Source organism: Danio aesculapii, chromosome 10 (assembly GCF_903798145.1).
Source record: "Danio aesculapii chromosome 10, fDanAes4.1, whole genome shotgun sequence".
In the NCBI taxonomy this organism is placed as follows: Eukaryota; Metazoa; Chordata; class Actinopteri; order Cypriniformes; family Danionidae; genus Danio; species Danio aesculapii.
This window is the reverse complement of record NC_079444.1, coordinates 34,253,987-34,276,590: the sequence shown is the minus strand read 5'-3', so window position 1 is coordinate 34,276,590 and position 22,604 is coordinate 34,253,987. Positions and strand designations below refer to the sequence as shown.

Below are 22,604 nucleotides of genomic sequence, written 5' to 3'. Positions count from 1 at the left end.
CCAGGACCAGGATTTGCTGTTGTAGACCATTTATTATCAGAAAATGACAACCTGCCAGAATAACAAAATAGACACAATGTTTTACGTTTACATTTTTTTTTTCATACAATACCAAGCCTATTTTTGACTTCTGAAGTGTTAAGAAATAAAATATTTGATAGAAGAACACAGAATCTTAAATCATAACATATAAAAAACATTCAAATAAACACTTTCTCACCTTGAGAATGAGTTGTTTGAGGAAAAGCAGCATGAACGCCCGCAGGGATATAATCTCCTTCTGAGAGGGCCGTGGACCGTCTGTAAGAAAACACAGTGATTTACAGGGATTACATCGAGTCACATCTAAAATCTTTATAAACACCTTTATATGGTATGCATGAGATTCCAGCAAACAATTTTGTGTTTAATAAACATCTTAATGTAGACAGCTTGGCTAAAACAAGGCTAAACTTGGGCTGTCAGTAAAAATCTAATAGACATCTGAGAATAGCCCAAATCTAACTTAGTCGTCAAATAGATAAATTAGACAGACTTTATATGTGTAGTCATTCATTTCTGTTTATTGGATGACTAGTCTAGCTGACAGCCCAAATTTAGCCATGTTTGAGCCAAGACGACTGTTTAGACGTCTATTAGACATCACATCTTTTAAAAACAAAAAAATGCTTGCTGGGATGCTACATATTCAGCAATAATTATCTTTCCTTAACCTAAACAAACTAATTATGCCTAATTCTATATCTCAAAAATGACTGCAACACATACTTTGAGGCCTGAAGTTATAAAATTGTCAGTTTGAGTATTTCACAAAACTAGCAGATCAAAAATCACAGTGGTTTTCTTACTGGACAGCCTAAAGCCCAGAGCTTGAAACTAATTTCTTGTTTCATTTTACAGGAACAAGAGAAAAGCTGGAGCTCAAAGCTGCTGTTTTCTTGCTCTGGATTTGAACACAATTCAGCACAACAACACACACACACAAACACACTGGAAAAACAAAAACAGCACTTAAGACGCAGCTTTAGGGAATAAACAAGCCCCCAAACGACACACAAACCCCCACATCTCTCTCTGCTTTACAATCCCTTACTGTCTTTCTCAAATATATACACATACACACACACACACACTCTCCTCATCTTTTATTAAACACACAGAGCACAGATGTTACAAAGCTGCCATGAAATATTCACATGGCTTCTATATGAAAAGTTGAAGTGTAAAGTGAAAGCTCAACGCATGATGTTATTAGGCCGCTCGACCTCCATGTTAATCCAACATCAAGAGTGTGTCGTCACTGTCCTTGTACTGCGGTTAAACACACATTTGTACGCCGTGAACATGGTCAAGGTGTATTTGCAGGCAGGTACAGTACTGTACATCCATTGACCTTTCCCAGCCGCAATGAGAAAATCAGTGGTGTGTGTGAGTGTGTGTGTGTGTACAGATGTGAAGGAAAAGATTCAGGATAAAATGAGAATCATTCTACTTTATTAAATCATAAACCGTTGAAGTCAGAATTATTTGCCCTCCTGAATTATTAGCTACCCTGTATATTTCTCCCCAATTTCTGTTTTATGGAAAGAAAATTAACAGATTTCTAAACATAATAGTTTTAATAACTCATTTCTAATAACTGATTTATTTTATCTTTGCCATGACATTTTTCAAGATACTAGTATTCAGCTTAAAGTGACATTTAAAGGCTTAAGTAGGGTAATTAGGGTAATTAGGCAAGTCATTGTATAACAATGGTTTGTTCTGTAGCCTATCAGAAAAAAAATAGCTTAAGGGGGCTAATAATATTAACCTTAAAATGGCTTTTAAAAAATTAAAAACCACTTTAATACTAGCCCAAATAAAACCAATAAGACTTTCTCTAGAAGAAAAAATATTATAGGAAATACTGTGATACCTTGCTCTGTTAAACATCATTTGGAAAATATCTGAAAAAGAAAAGAAATTCACAGGAGGACGAATAACTGAATATATCGTCCAATGATTCTGTAGAAGATTCAAAATATCAGGGCCATAGTCAGGGGGGGTTCGGGTGGTTCTGAAGACCCACCTGTCACTGACAAGGGTCCAGAATTTGTCCCATACTGTACATGAGCTTATTTGTCCTTCTTTGACTGCTCTGCCATTATAAATTGTGAAAATAACTCATCGAAGAAGGTTTTAAGACAGAGAAGAAACTGACGTAAGTGAGGTCATCTTTCACTACTGACCTACTGTATTGTTGTTAAATAGCGAAAACATTTTACAAGTAACTTTTATTCCTAATCTTGGACTTTATTCTTGAAAGGAAAAAAAAGACCAATTAAAAGGTGTGAAGCAGCAAATGTTAATTTTGAAGCTTAATTATATAAAATTATAAATTACATAATATAAAATTTAATTTTAATACTAATTAGGCTACTGTTGTTATCTATGAATTCTGAAAAGTACTTTTTACAAGAGAGGCTAGAAAAATCAGGAAGCTCTACATTATCATTACTATGTTTAACTTTTTATTATTATTCAAGTGGCCAAATTCTGATAGGAAAGTTGAAGGTGCTGGCCAGTTTGTTATTTGCCTAATAAATGGCAATATATTTTGCCTTAACAGGCAGTTTTTAATTTAAAACCTTAACAGATTCCTTTTTTCCCTAATGGTATTTTAAAAATAATATGAATAAGTCATTTTACAAAATTATTTCTTTATTCTAAATCTATGGGAAATGTTTTTGGTACTTAAAAAAGTGTGGTTATGATCACCACCCGACAAGCTAATCCAGCTATTCCACATTTTCAAGCTTCAAATATTTACAAATGTAAAATGTACAGTATAATTTTATCTAAACATTTAAAAACAAAATGATTGGCCTTTCAATTCTAAATTCTATTTTTTTTTTTTAAATATCTATTTTTTTCCTAGCCAAACAATAAGAATTTTTACTATACAAACTATATAACAATGCAGTAGCCTATTATATTATACTATACTATACTATATTATACTATACTATACTATACTATACAAACCATAACTATAAGAAAGACTTTCTCTAGAAGACAAAATATAATAGGCCATACTGCAAGACAATATCCTTACTCTGATAAACAGCACTTATTAGAATATCTTTGAAAAATAATATAAATACCACAGGAGGACTAATCATTTTGCCTTCAACTGTAACTGGTATCTTAATGTCATCCAACATTCAGTTATGCCTCGACTGTTTAAAAGACATACATTATGTGTATCAGTATATTGGATTCATGCATCAACACCTAAAATGACTATTGGAAAACACTTGAACATAAATTAAGATTACTTTACAGACTGATCAGGTCAAACTTGATTATTGCAGATGTATCTTGTGGCATATGCAAAAAAAAAAACACGGCTATGAGATTATATGGCTATGTCAATGAATCTATGAAAACAAGATGTGCTTATTCATTTAATCATTCATTTTCCTCTGGCTTAGTCTCTGATTTATCAGGTCGCCACAACGAAATGAACCACCAACTATTCCCTTCCAGTCGCAACCCAGGACTGGGAAACACCCATACACTCCATACACACACACACACACACACACACATACACGCACACACACACACACACACACTACGGTCAATTTAGTTCATCCAATTCACCCTATAACACATGTCTTTAGACTGCGAAGAAAACCAGAGCAACCGAAAGAAACCCACACCAACACGGAGAGAACATGCAAACTCCACACAGAAATGCCAACTGGGTCAGCCGGAACTTGAACCAGCGACCTTCTTGCTGTAAGGTGACAGTGCTAACCACTGAGCCACCGTGCAGCATAAGATGTGCTTATGTTTGTGCAAATGGATGCTTTGTTGAAATGGATTTAGAATGACTGCGTATATCAACCAAAGGTTTAATTGACATTAACATATTTAAATCATCCTCATTCTAAAATCCAGTTAAGACTAAGAGAAGTCATAAATAACACACTCCGTCTACAACGTGACTGAGCCGTGCGGCATCATGGGAAGAGCAGCAGGGCTCTGCATCTAACAGAGATAAACATGCACGAGTCACAGTGTTATCTGAAGTGCGCAGGGAAGAGAAGACACAAATGCAACTACAGGCTTGTCTAAACGGATCAACACATCACTAGAAAATCTAATGCACAACATCCAAAATACTGGCACATGACAGCAAATCAAAAATGTGCACGCTCATTTCTCTTATTTTCACTTTATATCACCTTCACTATTATCGCATGTTGGCTTAAAGTTTGCCTGTAAAAAAGTAATTTAGCAACTACTGTACATGTTCTTATATTGTATAATAAGTATGTCCGTTCTCACATGAATATAATATGTTGTACATTATGATACATTCATTGTAGCATTTCAAAATGTGTTTTTCTTAATGATCTGATTTATTTAAGTAAAGTAATTTATATTTTTATTATTGATCTACAGTGGCCAGAATTAATATTCGTACATTTAAATATAATTGAACTTACTTTAACTCTGTAAGAATACAATAAAATAAAATGGTCAAAATGCCACTGAAGACTGGAAAATTGCTGCTAAATATTCAGTCTTACCATTAAAAAAATCTGAATTTCTTTTATACAACTGTACTGTATTTTTCATCAAATATATCTTTTCAGTGTCATCTTTTTTTAATGTATCATTTAATATTTGAGAGTTTTTAAGTTATTTACAATTTTTTTATTGGTCGTTTATTGGTTATTGGCCATAATTACATATTATAATAAAAAAAATTAATATATTTATACAACAGTACTGTCTGGTTCTTGAATCTGATTGGCTGATAGCCGTGCAATATTCTGCCAGTAACAGCACTCGTCCAGCCTCTTAACCCTTTACCCTTGTGTATTACTCCGCCCACATACAGCGAAAAGCAGAGGACACTACAGTTTGACAAATATTGCTGCTGTTGGACAACATAATGTACTTTTGAGGCTTTTTAAGGTGAGAATGTAGTTGGTGAGATTGCAACTATGCAGTTTATTTAGAAGGATAGCGCATTTTAAAAATATTTATAATCTTTGAGCAAAGACGGTTGACGATGTTCATCCACAAGATTGCGACAGAGATCGCATAATAAGCCCTGGGAGAAAAAACAGCGTAATTTCACACTACATCTGATCAAATCATTATTAAGCAGGTGAATGACATTCTAAGTCGGTCTCTCTCTTTTGTATGTTGTGGTGCTGTGTTTATACCATAATAATACTGTGATCTCCTGATTGCAACAGAGAAATACTGGGAAATTTCTGTAGACTGATGGCATTTCATGCCGTTCAGCCTTATAATCTTAAAATGTCAGCAGAATCACCTGTTTTGTCATCACTTTTGACGTTACGCTTGAGAATCATTCAAACACTAGCTCTAAAGTAAAGCTAGTAAACGAGCAATGGTTTCTGCTGTTCTGAAGTCAGCTTTGGCAGAAGAAAGTAGTTCCTCTCACAAAAGGGTTTTTAGATTCCCTGTGTTAGATTTTCTTTTTTATATACACGATTATGCCTTGGAACTGTTGTATAAACGCAATATCCCACTTATAGAAGTGCGATGTGGCTGTATATCAACTAAAATTGTTTACATAATGTAGCATTTAAAACTATATATATTTTTTTGAGTTTATAATTTATTTAGATTGTTTTATTGGTTTATTGGCTTAGCTGTATATTAAATATCAGTATTTAATAAAATTTTGTAAAAAAAAAAAAAAAGATTATACACACAGTTTAAGTCAGAATTATTAGCCCCCCCTGTAATTTTTTTTCCCCCAATTTCTGTTTAACGGAGAGAGGATTTTTTTTCAACACATTTCTAAACATGTTAGTTTTAATAACTCATCTCTAATAACTGATTTATTTTATCTTTGCCATGATGACAGTAAATAATATTTGACTAGATATTTTTCAAGACACTTTTATACAGCTTAAAGTGACATTAAAAGGCTCAACTAGGTTAATTAGGTTAACTAGGCAGGTTAGGGTAATTAGGCAAGGTATTGTATAACGATGGTTTGCTCTGTAGACTATCGAAAAAAAATATAGCTTAAAGGGGCTAATAACCATGTCCTTAAAATGGTGTTTAAAAAATTAAAAATGTCCTTGCTCTGTTAAACTTTCCAGTGACAAACGTTTGAGCAACATTTTTGAAAGATTCTATATCTAAATTAACGGGAATCTATTGCCAATCAGCTATTAACTTATTTAGATTTTTATATAACTATTTCATATTTTTATACACAAAAACCTTTGAGCATCATTTTGTCTAAACTTGTGGCATTTAAAAAACTGGTTATTGGTCCTAATTACTGGTTATTTTGTACTACTCTAAACAATAATATAAAATGTATTATTATTGTATAACATAGCATTTTACAAGTTTGTACTGTATGCCATAATCAAATATGTCTAATCATTACTGCTGACAGTAAAACAAATCACGATGCTATTCTAAATGCTGGATACTACAAATCACTGACTTGAAAGCATCAAATCCAACTCGCAGACTCACCTCTGGGAATCACAATCCAGGATGGAGAAAGACATAGACGGCAAACAGATGGAAGAACTGACAGATATTTCATACAGCGTTTGGGAAAAGGCCGAAAATAAAGGAGAAACAGATAAAAGAAGAACTACTGCAGGCAAGAACATACGATGGAAGAGAATGGGGGAAAAACTGGAAAGGAATCTGTAGAGAAATCCACACAGAAAACGAAAAGAGCGAACGAAAGTGCTCAGGATATGAAAATAGACAGAGACAGAGGGGAAAAATAGAGTGGGCAGTGTTTCAAGATTCATTCATGCTTAATACTGCTGCCTGTCTTTTTGCAGACACACACTTCACCCCGACACAAGTGTGTGTGAGGACGTCTGAACCACTCGCCTCTTACCAGAGCATGTGTGTTTCCTCTGTGGGGTTCTGTTTTGTTAAAAACTAAATGATCCATCACAAGCTCATCAGAAGAAATGTCACAGTATTTTGCAGAAATGATATTGCATTGCTTCTTGCGTGCCTCAAGGCATTTTCAAATGGGAATGTCCAATGAGTTCTGCTAAAAAATCTTGCCAATAGTATTAACCTTCATGATGTTTTTTCCCCTTGAAATGTGAACTATCACATTCTGGGTTTGCATTTACCTAAAGAATTGCTCTTTTATATTAATTGCTCCATAATTAATTGCTCCATAACTTTAGTATTATGTTTTCCAACTGTTCACATTGTATCTGATCAGAAGATTCTTATGAATGAGTAAATAGGAATAAATTCAGTTTTAACCATGATAATTATAGTGCATTTACACGTTATTATTAAAATACTGAAAAATACTTCTACTACAATACACCACAGTTTGGTAGTTCCCTAAAGGTAATACTACAGTATGCTGGAGCATTCACTTACATTGTAAATTAGCATTTACAACAAATGACCACAGTATTTTTTTCATGTGGAAAACTAACCACTGTACTAATGTACTAATCAATAATCTGTCATAATTATAATATGCACTAACTGATACAAAGCTGTTGAATTTAACTGCCTCCAGTGTTCATTTGAACTAAACACTACCGTGTAATCTATGCTGAGGCATGCTAATTGTATGCTATGCTAATTTTTCAGGGTTCCCACTCAAAGCCAATTATCAAATTCCCTGACTTTCCATGACCTATCCACCATTTTTCAAGCAAGAGTGCGTGGCCATTGTAACTTAAATGTGTCAATACGTCCCGTCTCATTCATTTTTAGCTGCACAATAAAGCTCACTATGCTAATTAATGTTGCAAAGTGCTATTTTTTGTATTTCAATGTATTATCATAAACATGCTAGCTTGAAACACAGCAACCACTAGTCTCTCCTCCATCTTTAAAGGTCTCCATAGTCTTGACAGCACAAACACTGCTTTCATTAGATTGTACAATAAAAAAGATGTGACTGACATAGCATGTCTTTTGGCTTAGAGTTGACTATTTTTGAACTGCAGACGCACAAAGCGCAGCCGCAAAAACGTGAGGCACAGCAGTCGGTTAAAATCACACAGTCAGCGCACAAAACACTCGCGGCCATTAGAAAACCATTCAAAAAAGGCACCTCTCATCGAAAAAAGCCCGTTCGCTGTGATCAAGTCCTAACATAATCGCAGAAACGACCTTACTTTCACATTGCATAATAAGGTGAATAATGAACAGAAAAATGGTCAGCTGTTGTACTAAGCACAGAGCAGACACAAAACAAAGTGGTATTTTAACAGTACAGCCAGGAATAACATGGCACTGAAAAATAGACTAACCGTAACAAAAGGCAAAACAAGTGATAAAAACATGGTATGGAAAATTACGTTAAGATAACTGGAAAGTCAAATTTAAAACGACAAATAAAAATCCCTGATATTCAAAGAAACAAACAAAGAAAATGCCTGGAATAAACTTTTTTTTTTTAATTTAATGATATTCCAGAAATTCCATGACTCGTGGGAACCCTTTTTGCAACATGTTACTAAAGCCAATGTTTTTCCAATAGGCCTGAGCTGATCATTCAGGGATATTCTGTTACTCGTTCCTGTCAATAATGTGCAAAGTTTTTCTAGAATGAAGAAGTAAAGAGTGACGTTTGCTGGTAAATGCAGTATGAAGACGTGTGTCTGTCACTGACCCAGGCCTTTGGGGGTGATCCCGCTGCTCTCCAGGGGGTTGCTGGCCCAGTAGTAGTACTTGAGTGTGTGCATGAGCTGCAGGACGGTGCCCACTCTCCGGATGGTGCTGTAGATTGTCGCGGTGCCAATGAATTCTGCCGACAGATACGTGTAGAGGGACAACTGAACCTGAGGTGTGGAAAACATAACAGAAGATTACATCACAGGAAAACAATGGGTTAGTTCTGATCTTGGATGAAAATACTTAGTTTAAACTCGCCATGAAATTAAGATTTACTCTTCTTATATTTATATGTATATATAGTAGTTATGCTTATAAACAATGTATCTCTGCACTTCACTATTTTGGAAAACAATAATTTGCCTTCAGAAACTTGGAATGGAACATGGAATTCCATTAGGGCAGGCATATATCAGAGGGGATCTCATTTCTGCTTTAAATTCGTCCAATTAGCAGTGTTCCTTCATTTTGTAAGCAACCCCCGTCTTTCAACAATCCAATCATTTCCCAAAGAACAAAATCATAAACAGCCCTATATTTTTTTCTCATTTCAGGACCGTTTCAAGAGGACGTACATCACAATGGTGGAAAAAAGGACAATCTTAACTTACATTTCAAAGCGATCTTCAGACAAACAAAGGGATAAATCTGTGACTTAACGGGATAGTTCAACCAAAAATGTTAATCCTGTCATTTACTCACCCTCTACTTGAAGAGATCATTTGGTAACAACAGATAACCACCATTTTAAGAGTTTATTAAAATTGTACTCTTCAATAATCAATGTAAAAACATGATTTCTGAAAATTGTTTAGTTTTAGTCATTTCCATAAACTGCTTTTTTTGTAACTGTTCTTTTCAATGGACAATAAATGATATCTGAAAATGAATAAATATGGAAGTTTTTGTAAATAAACTCTTTGCTTGTTTAAAACATGTTTGTTTGTTTGTTGCGTTGAAGGCAAAAGAAGATATTCTGAAAAATGGTGAAAACTGGTAGCCACTGGTATCCACAGTATTTCCCCACCAGGATGTCAATGACTACCAGTTTCCATTCATTAATTTTTCTTCGGCTTACTCCTTTATTTTTCAGGGTTCGCAACAGCGAAATTAACCGTCAACTGTTCCAGCATATGTTTTACCCAGCGGATGCCCTTTCAGCTGCAACACAGTACTGGGAAACACCCATACATTCAAATTCACACATACTCTCATACACTAAGGTCAATTTTGTTTACCCAATTCACTTATAGCGCATGTCTTTGGACTGTGGGGGAAACAGGAGCACCCGGAGGAAACCCACACCAACACGGGGAGAACATGCAAACTCCACACAGAAATGCCAACTGGGCCAGCTGGAACTCGAACCAGCGACCTTCTTGCTGTGAGGCGACAGTGCTAACCACTGACCCACCGTGCCACCCCCCCTCCCCCCAATGAATCTAAAATGAATAATTAAGTGAAAATTCACAATATAAATTGCAAAAAATTTAAATATTGCAATGTATGTTTTTTTTCCCCCAATATCGTGCAGCCCTAGTTTTCAGTCTCAAAAACGCTGTTGTCATGTAAACGAACAGGTAAAACATTTCAAAAATATACCTTCTTTTGGCTGAAAACGTCATGCAAATGTCCCCTTTGTCAGAACAGAAAAGAGTAGTTGCTATTTGGTGATATTAATGTGCTCGCTCACAGAATCTGACACGACTGCTTTTTATGTAACACATTTCCAGTTATTAATTATAATATGACTATGTAATGACCCGGTGGTCTGTTGGGTCGGATTGCTTTCTCATCTCAACTGAACCGCTTCAGAGTTCATTTTCAGTCTGCACTGAGGACACCTTGTTGTGGATCTGATTATGACTGCACTGTTCAAATATCCCAAAAGGAACTGAAATAAAAGAGATAATGTGCTTTCAACCCACTTAGCGATTGTAAAAAACAGTTAATACAGTAACACTTTATAATAGCATGATTTAAAGGGATAGTTCATGCGGAAATTAAAATTCTGTCAATATTTACTCATGTTTACTCCTGTTCGAGTTTTTCTCCCTTCTGTTAAACACAAAGGAAGGGGTGGAGCCATTGACTTACGTAGTATTTTTGTTCCTACTATGGACATCAATGGACACGTTTTCCAACCTTCTTCAGAATATGTTTTGTCTTCAGCAGAAAAAAATAAATTCAAAAAAAGTTTAGAACCACCTGATTGTGAGTAAATAATGAAGAAATGTTCATTTTTGGGGGAACTAAACCTAACTAGGTGCGACACGGTGGCACAGTGGTTACCACTGTCACCTCACAGCAAGAAGGTTGCTGCTTTGAGTCCGGGCTGGATCAGTTGGCATTTCTGTGTGGAGTTTTCATGTTCTACCCATGTTTGTGTGGGTTTCCTCCAGGTGCTCCGGTTTCCCCCACAGTCCAAAGACATGCGCTAGGTGAACTGAGTAAACTAAACTGGCCTTAGTGTATGTGCGTGAGTGAGTGTGTGGATGTTACCCAGTACAGGGTTGCAGCTGGAAGGGCATCCACTGTGTAAAACATATGCTGGATAGGTTGGTGGTTCATTCAGCTGTGGTGAGTAAATAAAATGAATGAATGAATAACCCTAAACAAAGCAAAACTATAACACTATGGCACTTATTAATTTAAGCTAATCAGTAAATACAAATCAGACCCCACACGCTTGAATATTTCTATGTATTACCAGTTCCTTGATATGAACAAACTAACATGTTGAAAAAAAAAGACTTTCCCCTTTTACAAATGAGTTCTGCTAAGAAAAAAAATCCTTTCTTTTAAAGCCATTCCTGTGGGACTCACACACACGTACAGTATCCCCCATTTACGCACTCTCTTACACTGATCAACATGGACATGCTAATTGGGCTCAGATTTAATGAGGCTGCAATGGAAAGCTCGTTTTATCAGTGTATTAATCTCATGTTGACCCAGCCTGCTGATTCAGGTCAATATCAACGGGACATTTCCCCGCTAACTTCATTACGCGAGCAGGTCAGAGATAAAGCAAGACACGAGGACCTCATCGTGACAAGCTGAATTCACTTGTAGCTTCTGGAGAAAAAGTGGCTGAGTGAAAAAAACATTGCCAGGCTTTAGTCTTAGATCTAAGGGAATCTTAGAGTAAAAACCAAACTGCAACCATGATGTTATGCCTTTTTACATAGCTTTAAAATCCAAGCTGAAAGTTGTACCAGGTGAGCTACTGAGCACGTTTTCTTACACCAAAAATGCATACATGCAGGCCAAAATGCATTTGTTTACGCAAATCATGCACTATGGTAAAACTTTAAGAGGTAATTGTTGAGAAGGTGAGAGGTGAGAAGAACAGTATTATTTTTATTGCTATATAGTATTGTTTATAGATTTTATTCATTAATAATCTATAGTAATCACACTTTGCATCAAAAGGAATCATTTCATTTAAGACGTATGTGTGTATATAAATGTATGTAGATGTACAAAATGTTGTACAAATGTTGGTAATAACCCATTAATGTTTTGTTTCAATAAGCCTGTTTGGATCATTTAGACCAATGGTTCCCAACCTGGGGGTCACTCTTTAAGGGCTCACTGAAATTTGATGATGATCCAAATTACACATAGTTAATGTAACAGATTCATTCATTCATTCATTTTCTTTTCGAAATTCATTCATTTTCTTTTCGACTTAGTCCCTTTATTAATCTGGGGTCACCACAGCGGAATGAACTGCCAACTTATCCAGCATATGTTTTAAGCAGCGGATGCCCTTCCAGCTGCACCCCATCACTGGGAAACAACCATACACACCCATTCACACACACACTATGGACAATTTAGCCTACCCAATTCACCTGTAGCGCTTGTCTTTAGACTGTGGGGGAAACCGGAGCACCTGAAGGAAACCCACGCAAATGCAGTGAGAACATGCAAACTCCACACAGAAACGCCAACTGACCCAACCGAGGCTTGAACCAGCGACCTTCTTGCTGTGAGGCGATAGCACAACCTACTGCGCCACCAGCAATATTTTATTGAAGCATATTTCACATCTAAAAATGCAGTTTAACCAGCCAGATTAGTGTTAATATAGTATAGGGATGTCAAACTCAATTCCTGGAGGGCCGCAGCCCTGCACAGTTTAGTTCCAACCCTAATTAAACACAGCTGATGAAACTAATTAAGTCTTTCAGTCTTGTTTGAAACCTATACAGGTAAGTTTGCTGAAGCAGGGCTGGAACTAAACTGTGCAGGGCTGCGGCCCTCCAGGAATTGAGTTTGACATCCCTGCTATAGTATCTGTATCAGTGGATGGTGTGTATACAAATTCTTGTATTTTGGAATTACTAGGCGAATTATAAAAATAAATAAACAACATAAAATATTGACGAATTCTACATCATGTCTGATTCATTCCAGTAACATACATTGCAGTTATAAACAGAGATGTGTCCTTGTTTTACACAAGAAATCACTGTGTAATGCTACATGTTGTTATTGTTTTTTAGCTCATTTTGTGGGTGACAAAGTGTGTTTGTCGGCTGTGAAACTTTGCTAGTTTTCTGGAAGAATGGGTTTATTTGAGAGCTGAATAAAGTGTTTAGGTAATTGTAGTGCATTTTGAATGTGAAATGAACTGCTTTGCCAAGCTGAAAGTCGGTTAGGAGAATTGTACGAAGAGTTTTGCAAAAGTGACCCAAGTATTGAGAAATGTGTCCTAGCGTCTGTCAAAAAACTGTAATTGATTGGCTGTAGTTTAATTGCATCTAGTGTTCCTATTTAAGCTCAAAACTGAAGTGGATTGTATGCAAATGTGTATTTTTAGTTGGCAGTAAAACGTTGGTACATGCAAGTTTTCAATAGGCCTGAGCTGATCATTAAAAAGCAAATGAAGCATTTTTAAAACCAATTCAGAGAGATCTAAAAGAATGTCCTCTTAAAAAGTGGATCAATCAGAGGAACCAGAACTATAACTCCTTTTTCTCTCTCTATAAGAGTAATCTTTCATATATCTGCCTCGTGAACTCAAGTCATCACTTCATCTCTCTATTTCTCACTCCCTCTGGATGTTTCTTCATTGGCTCTGTCATAAAGGGCCGCGGTCGCTGCAGGATATTCAGTCTTCCGCATGGTTGAGTGAAAGAACAAAAGCGAACGATGGTTTCCTCCTGCGGTCATGTTTCCTGGTCATTATCCAATAACTGAGAAGGGATTTCTTTCTTTTTTTTTCAAGTTAAGCTGCACTTTTTTTTCCTAAATTAGTGAATCAAGTGCCTTTGGATGCAAAACGTACTCACACACGTCACACCTTGTGTAAAATATCTAGAAGCATATGCTTTTCGCAGTCATCAAATACACAGGTTCTGCATGCATAATAAAAACATGGCTTAGAATGTCATTAACCACACAAAAAAGAGTGGTTCAGTGAAGCACAGATGGTCTCAGTACTAAATACACTACCTGACAAAAGTCTTGTCATCGAGCCCAGTTGTAAGAGCAATAAATAATAGCTTGACTTCTAGTTGATCATTTGTAAAAGTAGCAGAAGGTTGATTTTTCTGATGAATCATCTGTTGAACTGTATCCAATTATCACAAATACTGCAAAAGACCTATTGGAACTCACATGGACTCAAGATTCTCCCAGAAATCAGTCAAGTTTGGTAAAGGAAAAATCATGGTTTGGGGTTACATTCAGTATGGGGGTGTGCAAGAGATCTGCAGAGTAGATGGCAACATCAACAGCCTGAGGTATCAAGACATTTGTGCTTCCCATTACATTACAAACCACAGCAGAGGGCAAATTCTTCAGCAGGATAGTGCTCCTTCTCATACTTCAGCCTCCACATCAAAGTGCCTAAAAGCAAAGTAAGTCTAGGTGCTCCAGGATTGGCCAGTCCAGTCACCAGACATGAACATTATTGAGCATGTCTGGGATAAGATGGAGGAGGCATTGAAGATGAATCCGAAGACTCTTGATGAACTCTGGGTGTCCTGCAAGAACACTTTCTTTGCCATTCCAGCTGACTTTATTAATAAGTGATTTGAGTCATTGTAGAGATGTATGGATGCAGTCCTCCAAGCTCATGGGAGTCATACACAATAGTAATTCTTTTTCCACTGCACCATGACTTTATATTCTATACTGTACATTATTTCTGTTAAATGACAAGACTTTTGTTTTATCAAATTCTGACCTCACTGTCCTAATTAAATAATTAAAAATCAAGGCATAATAATATTTTATTTTGTTCAAATAAGCATAATCTAGAGGCCTTTGCCTTTCATATAAGCCACTTCTGATACCAAATGATCAACTAAAAGTCAAGTTATTATTTGCTTATCCCTAAAACTTGGATAAGCGAAGAGACTTCTGTCAGGTAGTGTACTGCCTAGAACTTTTACTTGTTTCTCTTGCTAAAATATATATAAATATATTGATCTGCATATCAACCCACATGGAAATAAATACTATAGTAATTTAGAGTGAATACTGTAGTGTTTTTGTACCATACTTTAGCAAAGTACTAGAATTAATCTGTTGCGGAAATTTTGTAGTTGCTATGGTAACACAACAACTACAATACAAACAAATTGCCCAATTCGGTCGATTTCTACAAATATAGGGTATATTATATTACAATACACTCCCGCTTACAGTAGTAAAAATGAAGTAATCTTTAGCATTTGTTAGTTTATCAGTTCCCTATAGTTGATATTAAAGTATGCTGCAGCATTAACAAAGAGCTATGAATACTATTATATATATATATATATATATATATATATATATATATATATATATATATATATATATATATATATATATATATATATGTATATGTATATGTATATATATATATATATATATATATATATAAATATACATATATATATATATATATATATGTATACACACACACACACACAGTATAACACACTTTGCTATAGTATTTTTTCATGTGAAAACACTTGTTAAAAAATTCTGTAAAATACTACATTCAACAGTTGTCAGCGATAAGATTGTAAATTACAATTAATTAACATTAAATTGATCTAAATTAAAGATTGTTTCACAATCACCAGCGATCTAGCAGTTGCAGATAGCTGGAGAACTACAAATCTGTCACAGAAGTAGACTTCAAATCCCATCGTGCACCTCACACACACCAGTTCCAGCTCTCCTCCTGACTGCACACACACAGCTGGAAACAAATCATAGACTGATTACATGGACTATACATATATTCCTCACATTCTTGTTAGTCTTGTTAGTCTGTAACACCACAAAGAGTTTCCTTTTCTAAGTCTTTCCATGTTTGATCCTTGCCTTGTTTTATCATTTTTGATTATTTGCCGCCTAGCCTGACCTCTCGCCTGTATCTTGACCACGTTTATTGGTTTTCATTATGCTCCTGTTTTGAACAATGCCTGTATGACTCAAATTAAATTATATATATAGAATTATATATTAATTATAAATAGGAATAGCAAGAATAATACTTAATATAACTGTAAATGTGCTCATTGTAGCGGTAAATGATGCAGTTTTCATTTTTAGGGAACTTTTTTTAATTGAATATGAAACATCCCTGTGAAATCGAAATAAAGTTTTTTTTTTAGATCCGTGAGTGTTTTAAGAATACCTATAATCTAGTGAGCTACAAAAAAGTGACAAAATTCACATTTAGAAGATATAAACAACTAAAGCTTGTAGTTTGTCACACTAAATGTATCAACAATTATTTTTACATCGCCTCACTTCCATTTCTCATCAAATCTTCTGACCAATCAAATGCTCTCTACTATCCAACATGCCCCGCCCCCTTCAAAACACTACTGCTATATGATCTCAACCACTCTCACAGTAGAGCTGTGATAAAAACTAAACACTTTTGGCGGATTTTTTTAAAAGTGGGAGTTAGTCTGTGTCCCGCCCTATTTTTTTATTCAAATTAAGTCAGTCATCGAACAAAAATGCTCACTTTAAAGCACTTCACAGGACCTTTAAAAACACTGGACAGATGTGTCTCTTAATTTTGCCCTTTAGCAGGCGAGCTCACCTTAGCTGGTGTGTGGATCCAGATGGCAGCGTTAAACAGCACGTGATCGCAGAGCTGCTTCAGTAAAGGAGCTCCATGAGTCAAGCCATCAAGATATTTGGCAAAAGACAGAAACTGCTCCAAAACTGCCCTGGTGATGTGAACCCGAGAAGACTGATGGAGAAAGAGAGAGTCAGGCATTAAACCCCCTGAAATATTAACCCCTCTGTTTTTCCCCCCAATTTCTGTTTAACAGAAAGAAGATTTCTTCAACACATTTCTAAACACAATAGTTTTAATAACTCATTTCTAATAACTGATTTATTTTATCTTTGCCATGATGACAGTAAATATTATTTGACTATATATTTTTCAAGACACTTCTATACAGCTTATAGAGACATTTAAAGGCTTAACTAGGTTAATTAGGATAACTAGGCAGGTTAGGGTAATTAGGCAAGTTATTGTATAACGAAGGTTTGTTCTGTAGACAATTGAAAAAATATATAGCTTAAAGGGGCTAATAATATTGACCTTAAAATGGTTAAAAAAAACTGCTTTTATTCTAGCCGAAATAAAACAAATAAGACTTTCTCCAGAAGAAAAAATATTATCAGACATACTGTGAAAATGTCCTTAAAAGGAAAATTTATTTTGTGAAAAATTTCAAAGGAGGTTTAATAATTCTGCTATTATTTAACTGTGTGTGTGTGTGTGTGTGTATATATATATATATATATATATATATATATATATATATATATATATATATGTGTGTGTGTGTGTGTGTGTGTGTGTGTGTGTATATATTTAGAAAGAGAGACAAAAAATATATAAAATTTGGTTAAATTGTGTATTTTGTAATGTTTTTTCCGGTATTTTGCATGAAATTAAATGTGTAATCTTTCTATTTCTAAAGATGTTCGGTGACTTAAATATTATTTTCATAAATATATCTGTTGAATAAATCAGTATTGTTCAAATGCACCAACATATATTACCTGTATTGAGAAATGGATAAAAATATTCATTTTCAAAATGGGGTGTTACTCATATTTTGGTATTATTTTTCAGGCCAACTGCATCCTGGACCTTTGGTTTAGTTCCAGCCTAGATGCGCCACTAGTTTATATTTCATTTTATATTCAGCATTTTTTCGTATACCTACAATGTGCATTAAAATAATTGAATGAAACAGTAATTGTCAACAACTTTATCTAGTAGTAGCACATTTCTGTTCTGGCTCATTTATAACAAATCGACTAAAAGTAAAAATGAGTGGATGACTTACCTTTTCCAGCAAATAACCAATGACCAAGAAGCCCTTCCCGCCTAACATCTGCTCCTGCATGGCTACTGAACTCTTCAACAACTCCACTAGGAAAGCAAGGAGAGTTGCACTACAAGCAAAAAGCAAAGAAAAAAGAAAAAAAAGACCTTCATTTGTGAAATAATGGGATTGGGATACAATCAATTACTACAGAAATACAAAAACAGCCCACTTAGACTAATTGAATGAGAGAAAGCACAATATGCAATACATGTCAGAACAAAAGCCAATCGATAACTGGTAAAGTCATCACATCAACGCAGCAGCCAACATGAGCTTCAGATATCAAATGTTATATTTCAAATAAACTTTAATAGTGACATTATTCTTTTATTAAAAACGTTTCATGTCAAATGTATTTTTTTACACAACAATTGTAAAATGCTTCTTACACACTTTTAATGCGCCTCCTCCCCTACAATATACAAACAGCTGGTCAAAATTTTGGCGGGAAAAAGTTGGAAGCCATGAATGAAAATGAAGTTAAATGAAACACCAATCGAGTTCTAGTTGATCTGCAATTCTTGTGTGCTTGGCTAGATAGTTTTGTGCTTGAGCACCACCAAGTAAAATTTTACTGTAACTTCAGTAGCTCAAGGTACATAACCAAAAGTGGCAATTTCATTGGTTGACCAGATTTAGTTTTTTGAGTTTGTTTGAAATGACACTTTTATACCTGCCTTTAGTGCATTGGTGTGCATGCTCACATTAGCACCCTTTGTTTAGTCATAAGGCATTATACATCAGCAATAAATTCCAGCTGAAATCATCCTGTTGTGCACAGGCATTATTAGTACGATATAGATTTTTTTTTACTTGTTTACATTTTACTTGTTACACATTTCCAGGTTTCTCAGTAGCAGAAGTTGTGAGTTGGGTAAACTTAAGAGCACAGTGAATGGGAGAGCATAACTATTTTTAAAATTTTTACATTTATTTGTGGGAATAATGATAATTTAGCGATATATTGTGCAGCCCTTGTATAAACTATAGGAAGCCATTTTGGTTGGTTCATCATCTTATATTTGCTCTTTTTTGTTTACATACAGATTACATCACCATAGCAGAATTGGTTTAACAAAGAAATATTGTGTTTAGCAACTCTGAAACTCACAGCCTTGCATAAGCTGTGCTTAAAGTACTGGGGTATTGGGAAACCTGTTTGAAAACAGTCAATTTGCATGCAAAGCCCCATCTGATTGGTCAAGTTTAGATAAACAATCAATGAATAAAATAAATGTAATTCATCACACATCCCTCAGATACATATATTGTGTGTACTAGACTTGACTATACGCGAGAGAACTACGTCAATTTTACTGTCCTGTTCATACACTCTGCATTTCAAAGGCCTTGCACAAGAGGTAATTTGCTTTTTGTAATTTGATGCAAAGATTATATAATTTATAAATAAATATTTATAGGTTTTTAAAAATATTTAATTTAAGATGCTGATGACCGTTAAACACGTCATAACAATTTAGTGAAAAGGGTCGATAGGATCTTCAGATACCAAATGTTAAGGGACAAGAAAAAGAATAGGATAATATAAAAATATGCACGCCCGCATGCACGTCCGCCCGCCTGCACGCACGCAAGCACGCCCGCCTGCCCGCCCGCACGCCCGCCTGCCCGCACGCACGCACGCACGCACACACTTATAATGATGGTATCCCTATTTAGAAGCCATTTCATTACTGTCAGCAAGCCCGAATTACGTCTTGGCCTTCTTAAATGATGTTGCAGATGAAAAGCTCAGAGTGTTTTTCTCGGTGTCTGAAGTGCCACAAGTGGACGGATGGGCCGTGACCTCACTCCTCTCCCCTCAGACGCTAAACCCCAGTGGGCAGCATTACAGCTGATCGATACCCCACAGATCTCTGCTCCGCTGATTATGCCTGCCAGCTCACTGCTCATCTCTAATCTACTCGTCGTGCCTGCGAGCTCCAAGCCGCATCACGGTGACCTGAGAAATGAGGCTACTGCCAAACCAGCCTCCCATCATTCCTCCAACACGAGTGTCATGACTCTCTCGAAATCCTGTGTACTCTCAGTCACGCTCTATTTCCATTCGAGAATGACAGATTCCATTTATATTTCATGTCAGACGCCGCTGACGGTGACTGACTTGCGTTTTAGTCTACATTATGGCAGCAAAACTAGAAGAGGGCATGCGAATGACTGGTTTCAAACAGGTTTCCCAATAACAGGTTTAATAAACAGGTTGCTGCTGAACCATAAAGTCTAGTAATAACCTTAATGGGGCTATTGAAGCAACATAACATACTTCAGCTATTTGAGCACCACAGCAGATTGACAGCATAGTACAGTTCAGTCAGAAAAATGGCAGCCGCACATTGTGTGACGTCACATGCAACCTATGAATAGCAAGTACATTAAACTGTTGTATATTCTCTGTACCTGTATATAAACCCAAAATGGAAAATTCCAGCGCAGTAGGAAAGCCAGAACATTGTTTTTAAGACATTATTGGAAATGATTAGTTCTAAAATTGAAGCTGGGATGAACCCTGAGTGTTGCAGTTCTAAATTTAGCTGAGCTGATGTGCGTTTGCATGGTTGATGCTCACCAGACGGTCGTCTCCACAGGGCTGTCGTTGGGTTGCCTGTAGTCCAGCTGTGAGAAGAGCGGGAAGAGGACCTGGATTCCTCCAATAGAGTGGATGGCGCTGTGGATGGAGTGAGTGACGATGGCCTTGACATCCTACACACACACACACACACACATATATATTATTAGAAAACAAGTACAAATTGTTTTTTGCTAAACCTTTATAGATAGTTACAATGCATTATATATATAGTGTTGGGTATCGTTTGGGGTTATTTCGATACCGGTGCTAAATCAAACTTTTAAAATGGTACCAGCGCCAAAATGGTGCCTGAACTGGTAGTTTTGAGACACAAAATTATGCTGGATGACTCTATGCTGGAAAAATCTTTTATTGGACAAAAAAAAAAGCATATTTGAATGGAATTGAACAATTTAATTAAGTTTAAAGTAAACATCAATTCATATTTTCATTCATTCATTCATTTTCTTTTCGGCGTAGTCCCTTTATTAATCCGGGGTCGCCACAGCGGAATGAACCGCCAACTTAGCCAGCACACGTTTTACACAGCGGATGCCCTTCCAGCCGCAACCAATCTCTGGGAAACATCCATACATACTCATTCACACACATACACTATGGACAATTTAGCCTACTCAATTTACCTATACCACATGTCTTTGGACTGTGGGGGAAACCAGAGCACCCAGAGGAAACCCACACGAACGCAGGGAGTACATGCAAACTCCACACAGAAACGCCAACTGACCCAGCCGAGGCTCGAACCAGCGACCTTCTTGCTGTGAGGCGACAGCACTCAATTCATATTTTATATATTTGAATTGAATTGCATTAATATATTTATTTTGATAATTTGTGCTTGCTAGCATGACTTTAAGATTTGCATGATGCAATTAACATTACATTAGCTTACTACTAACCTGTGGAAAGGCTGTCATCAAAATCAGGGAACACCTTTTTTCTAGGGTTAGCGATTATGACTAAGTTTACATGGACATCAGTAATCGAATTATTTGCCTTAATCTGAATAAGACAATAATATGATTAAGGTGTTAACATTAACAAATGTTCCTTTCATGAGCCCATTTTAAATGTTATAGCACATAGATTGATTACCGTAATTGCGTCACCAGGCTATCCGCGTTTCCTCCGCAGTTTCATTAATTTCAGGTGTTTCATTTTTATTTTTTTTACTTTAACTGCAGTTCGGCAGTTTCACTTTCATTAAGCAACATATTGTTGACAAACTGAGGTATTGGATAAGAATATGAAGAAAGGACTGCTGGAAGAGTGCTGTTTTAATGGAATTTGATTCCGTACAGCTAATGGAAAGAAATAAACTCCGCATTTCGAGACGTGTTTCCCCCTTACACGCAACTTTTGTAAAGCATCTGCTGCTGTGTCAGAATCCTTGCTTGTAAAATATAGCCATACTTTAGAAAGCTTAGTTTAAGCAAATTTGATGAACGCGATCATGCGTGTTGATGAATCTGAAGGGAGTCGCTCTCCAGACGCGCTGTGGTGAGCGCGTTGCCTACTTGTGTGCGTTAGTTCCGTAAAGCAACAAGAACAAATGCCTGACATCGTCCTTATCCCTCAAAGTTGTTTAGGATTAAATGTTTAGAGTTAGTGTAACACAACGCGTACCTATTTGTGCCTTTGATGTACCCCTTGATACTTCTTATGTCCTTGTCGCAGCACCAGTGGTACCGAAATTAGGCACCGAAATTCATATGCTGATTTGTTCTTGTTCATACCGGTTACAAAGGTACCAGTGCCATAACCCTAATTATATATATATATATATACACTGTACAATATACTGTCATTATAATCAGTCGTGTGATCAAAATCAGATGAATGTTGCACATAAAAACATCCTTTAGACCTGACTATAGGGCTGCACAGGGACGGACTTAACAAATAAGTGAGGTAAGCAGCCGCTTAGGCCCCGAGGAATT

General features: G+C 36.1%; 1 protein-coding gene across 12 annotated transcripts in view; it reads right to left on the bottom strand.

The window, feature by feature from the left end:
- Nucleotides 1–22,604, bottom strand: part of nbeaa (neurobeachin a) — a 299,982-nt gene that overhangs the window by 109,606 nt on the left and 167,772 nt on the right. For all 12 annotated transcript variants that reach the window (XM_056467451.1, XM_056467441.1, XM_056467443.1 and 9 more), the window contains exons 10-14: nt 20,641–20,774; nt 18,012–18,120; nt 16,742–16,894; nt 8,672–8,840; nt 221–300 (exon numbers count right to left, since the gene is read on the bottom strand). In XM_056467451.1, coding sequence (XP_056323426.1) covers nt 221–300; nt 8,672–8,840; nt 16,742–16,894; nt 18,012–18,120; nt 20,641–20,774 — 645 coding nt within the window. The remainder of the gene's footprint in view (nt 1–220; nt 301–8,671; nt 8,841–16,741; nt 16,895–18,011; nt 18,121–20,640; nt 20,775–22,604) is intronic.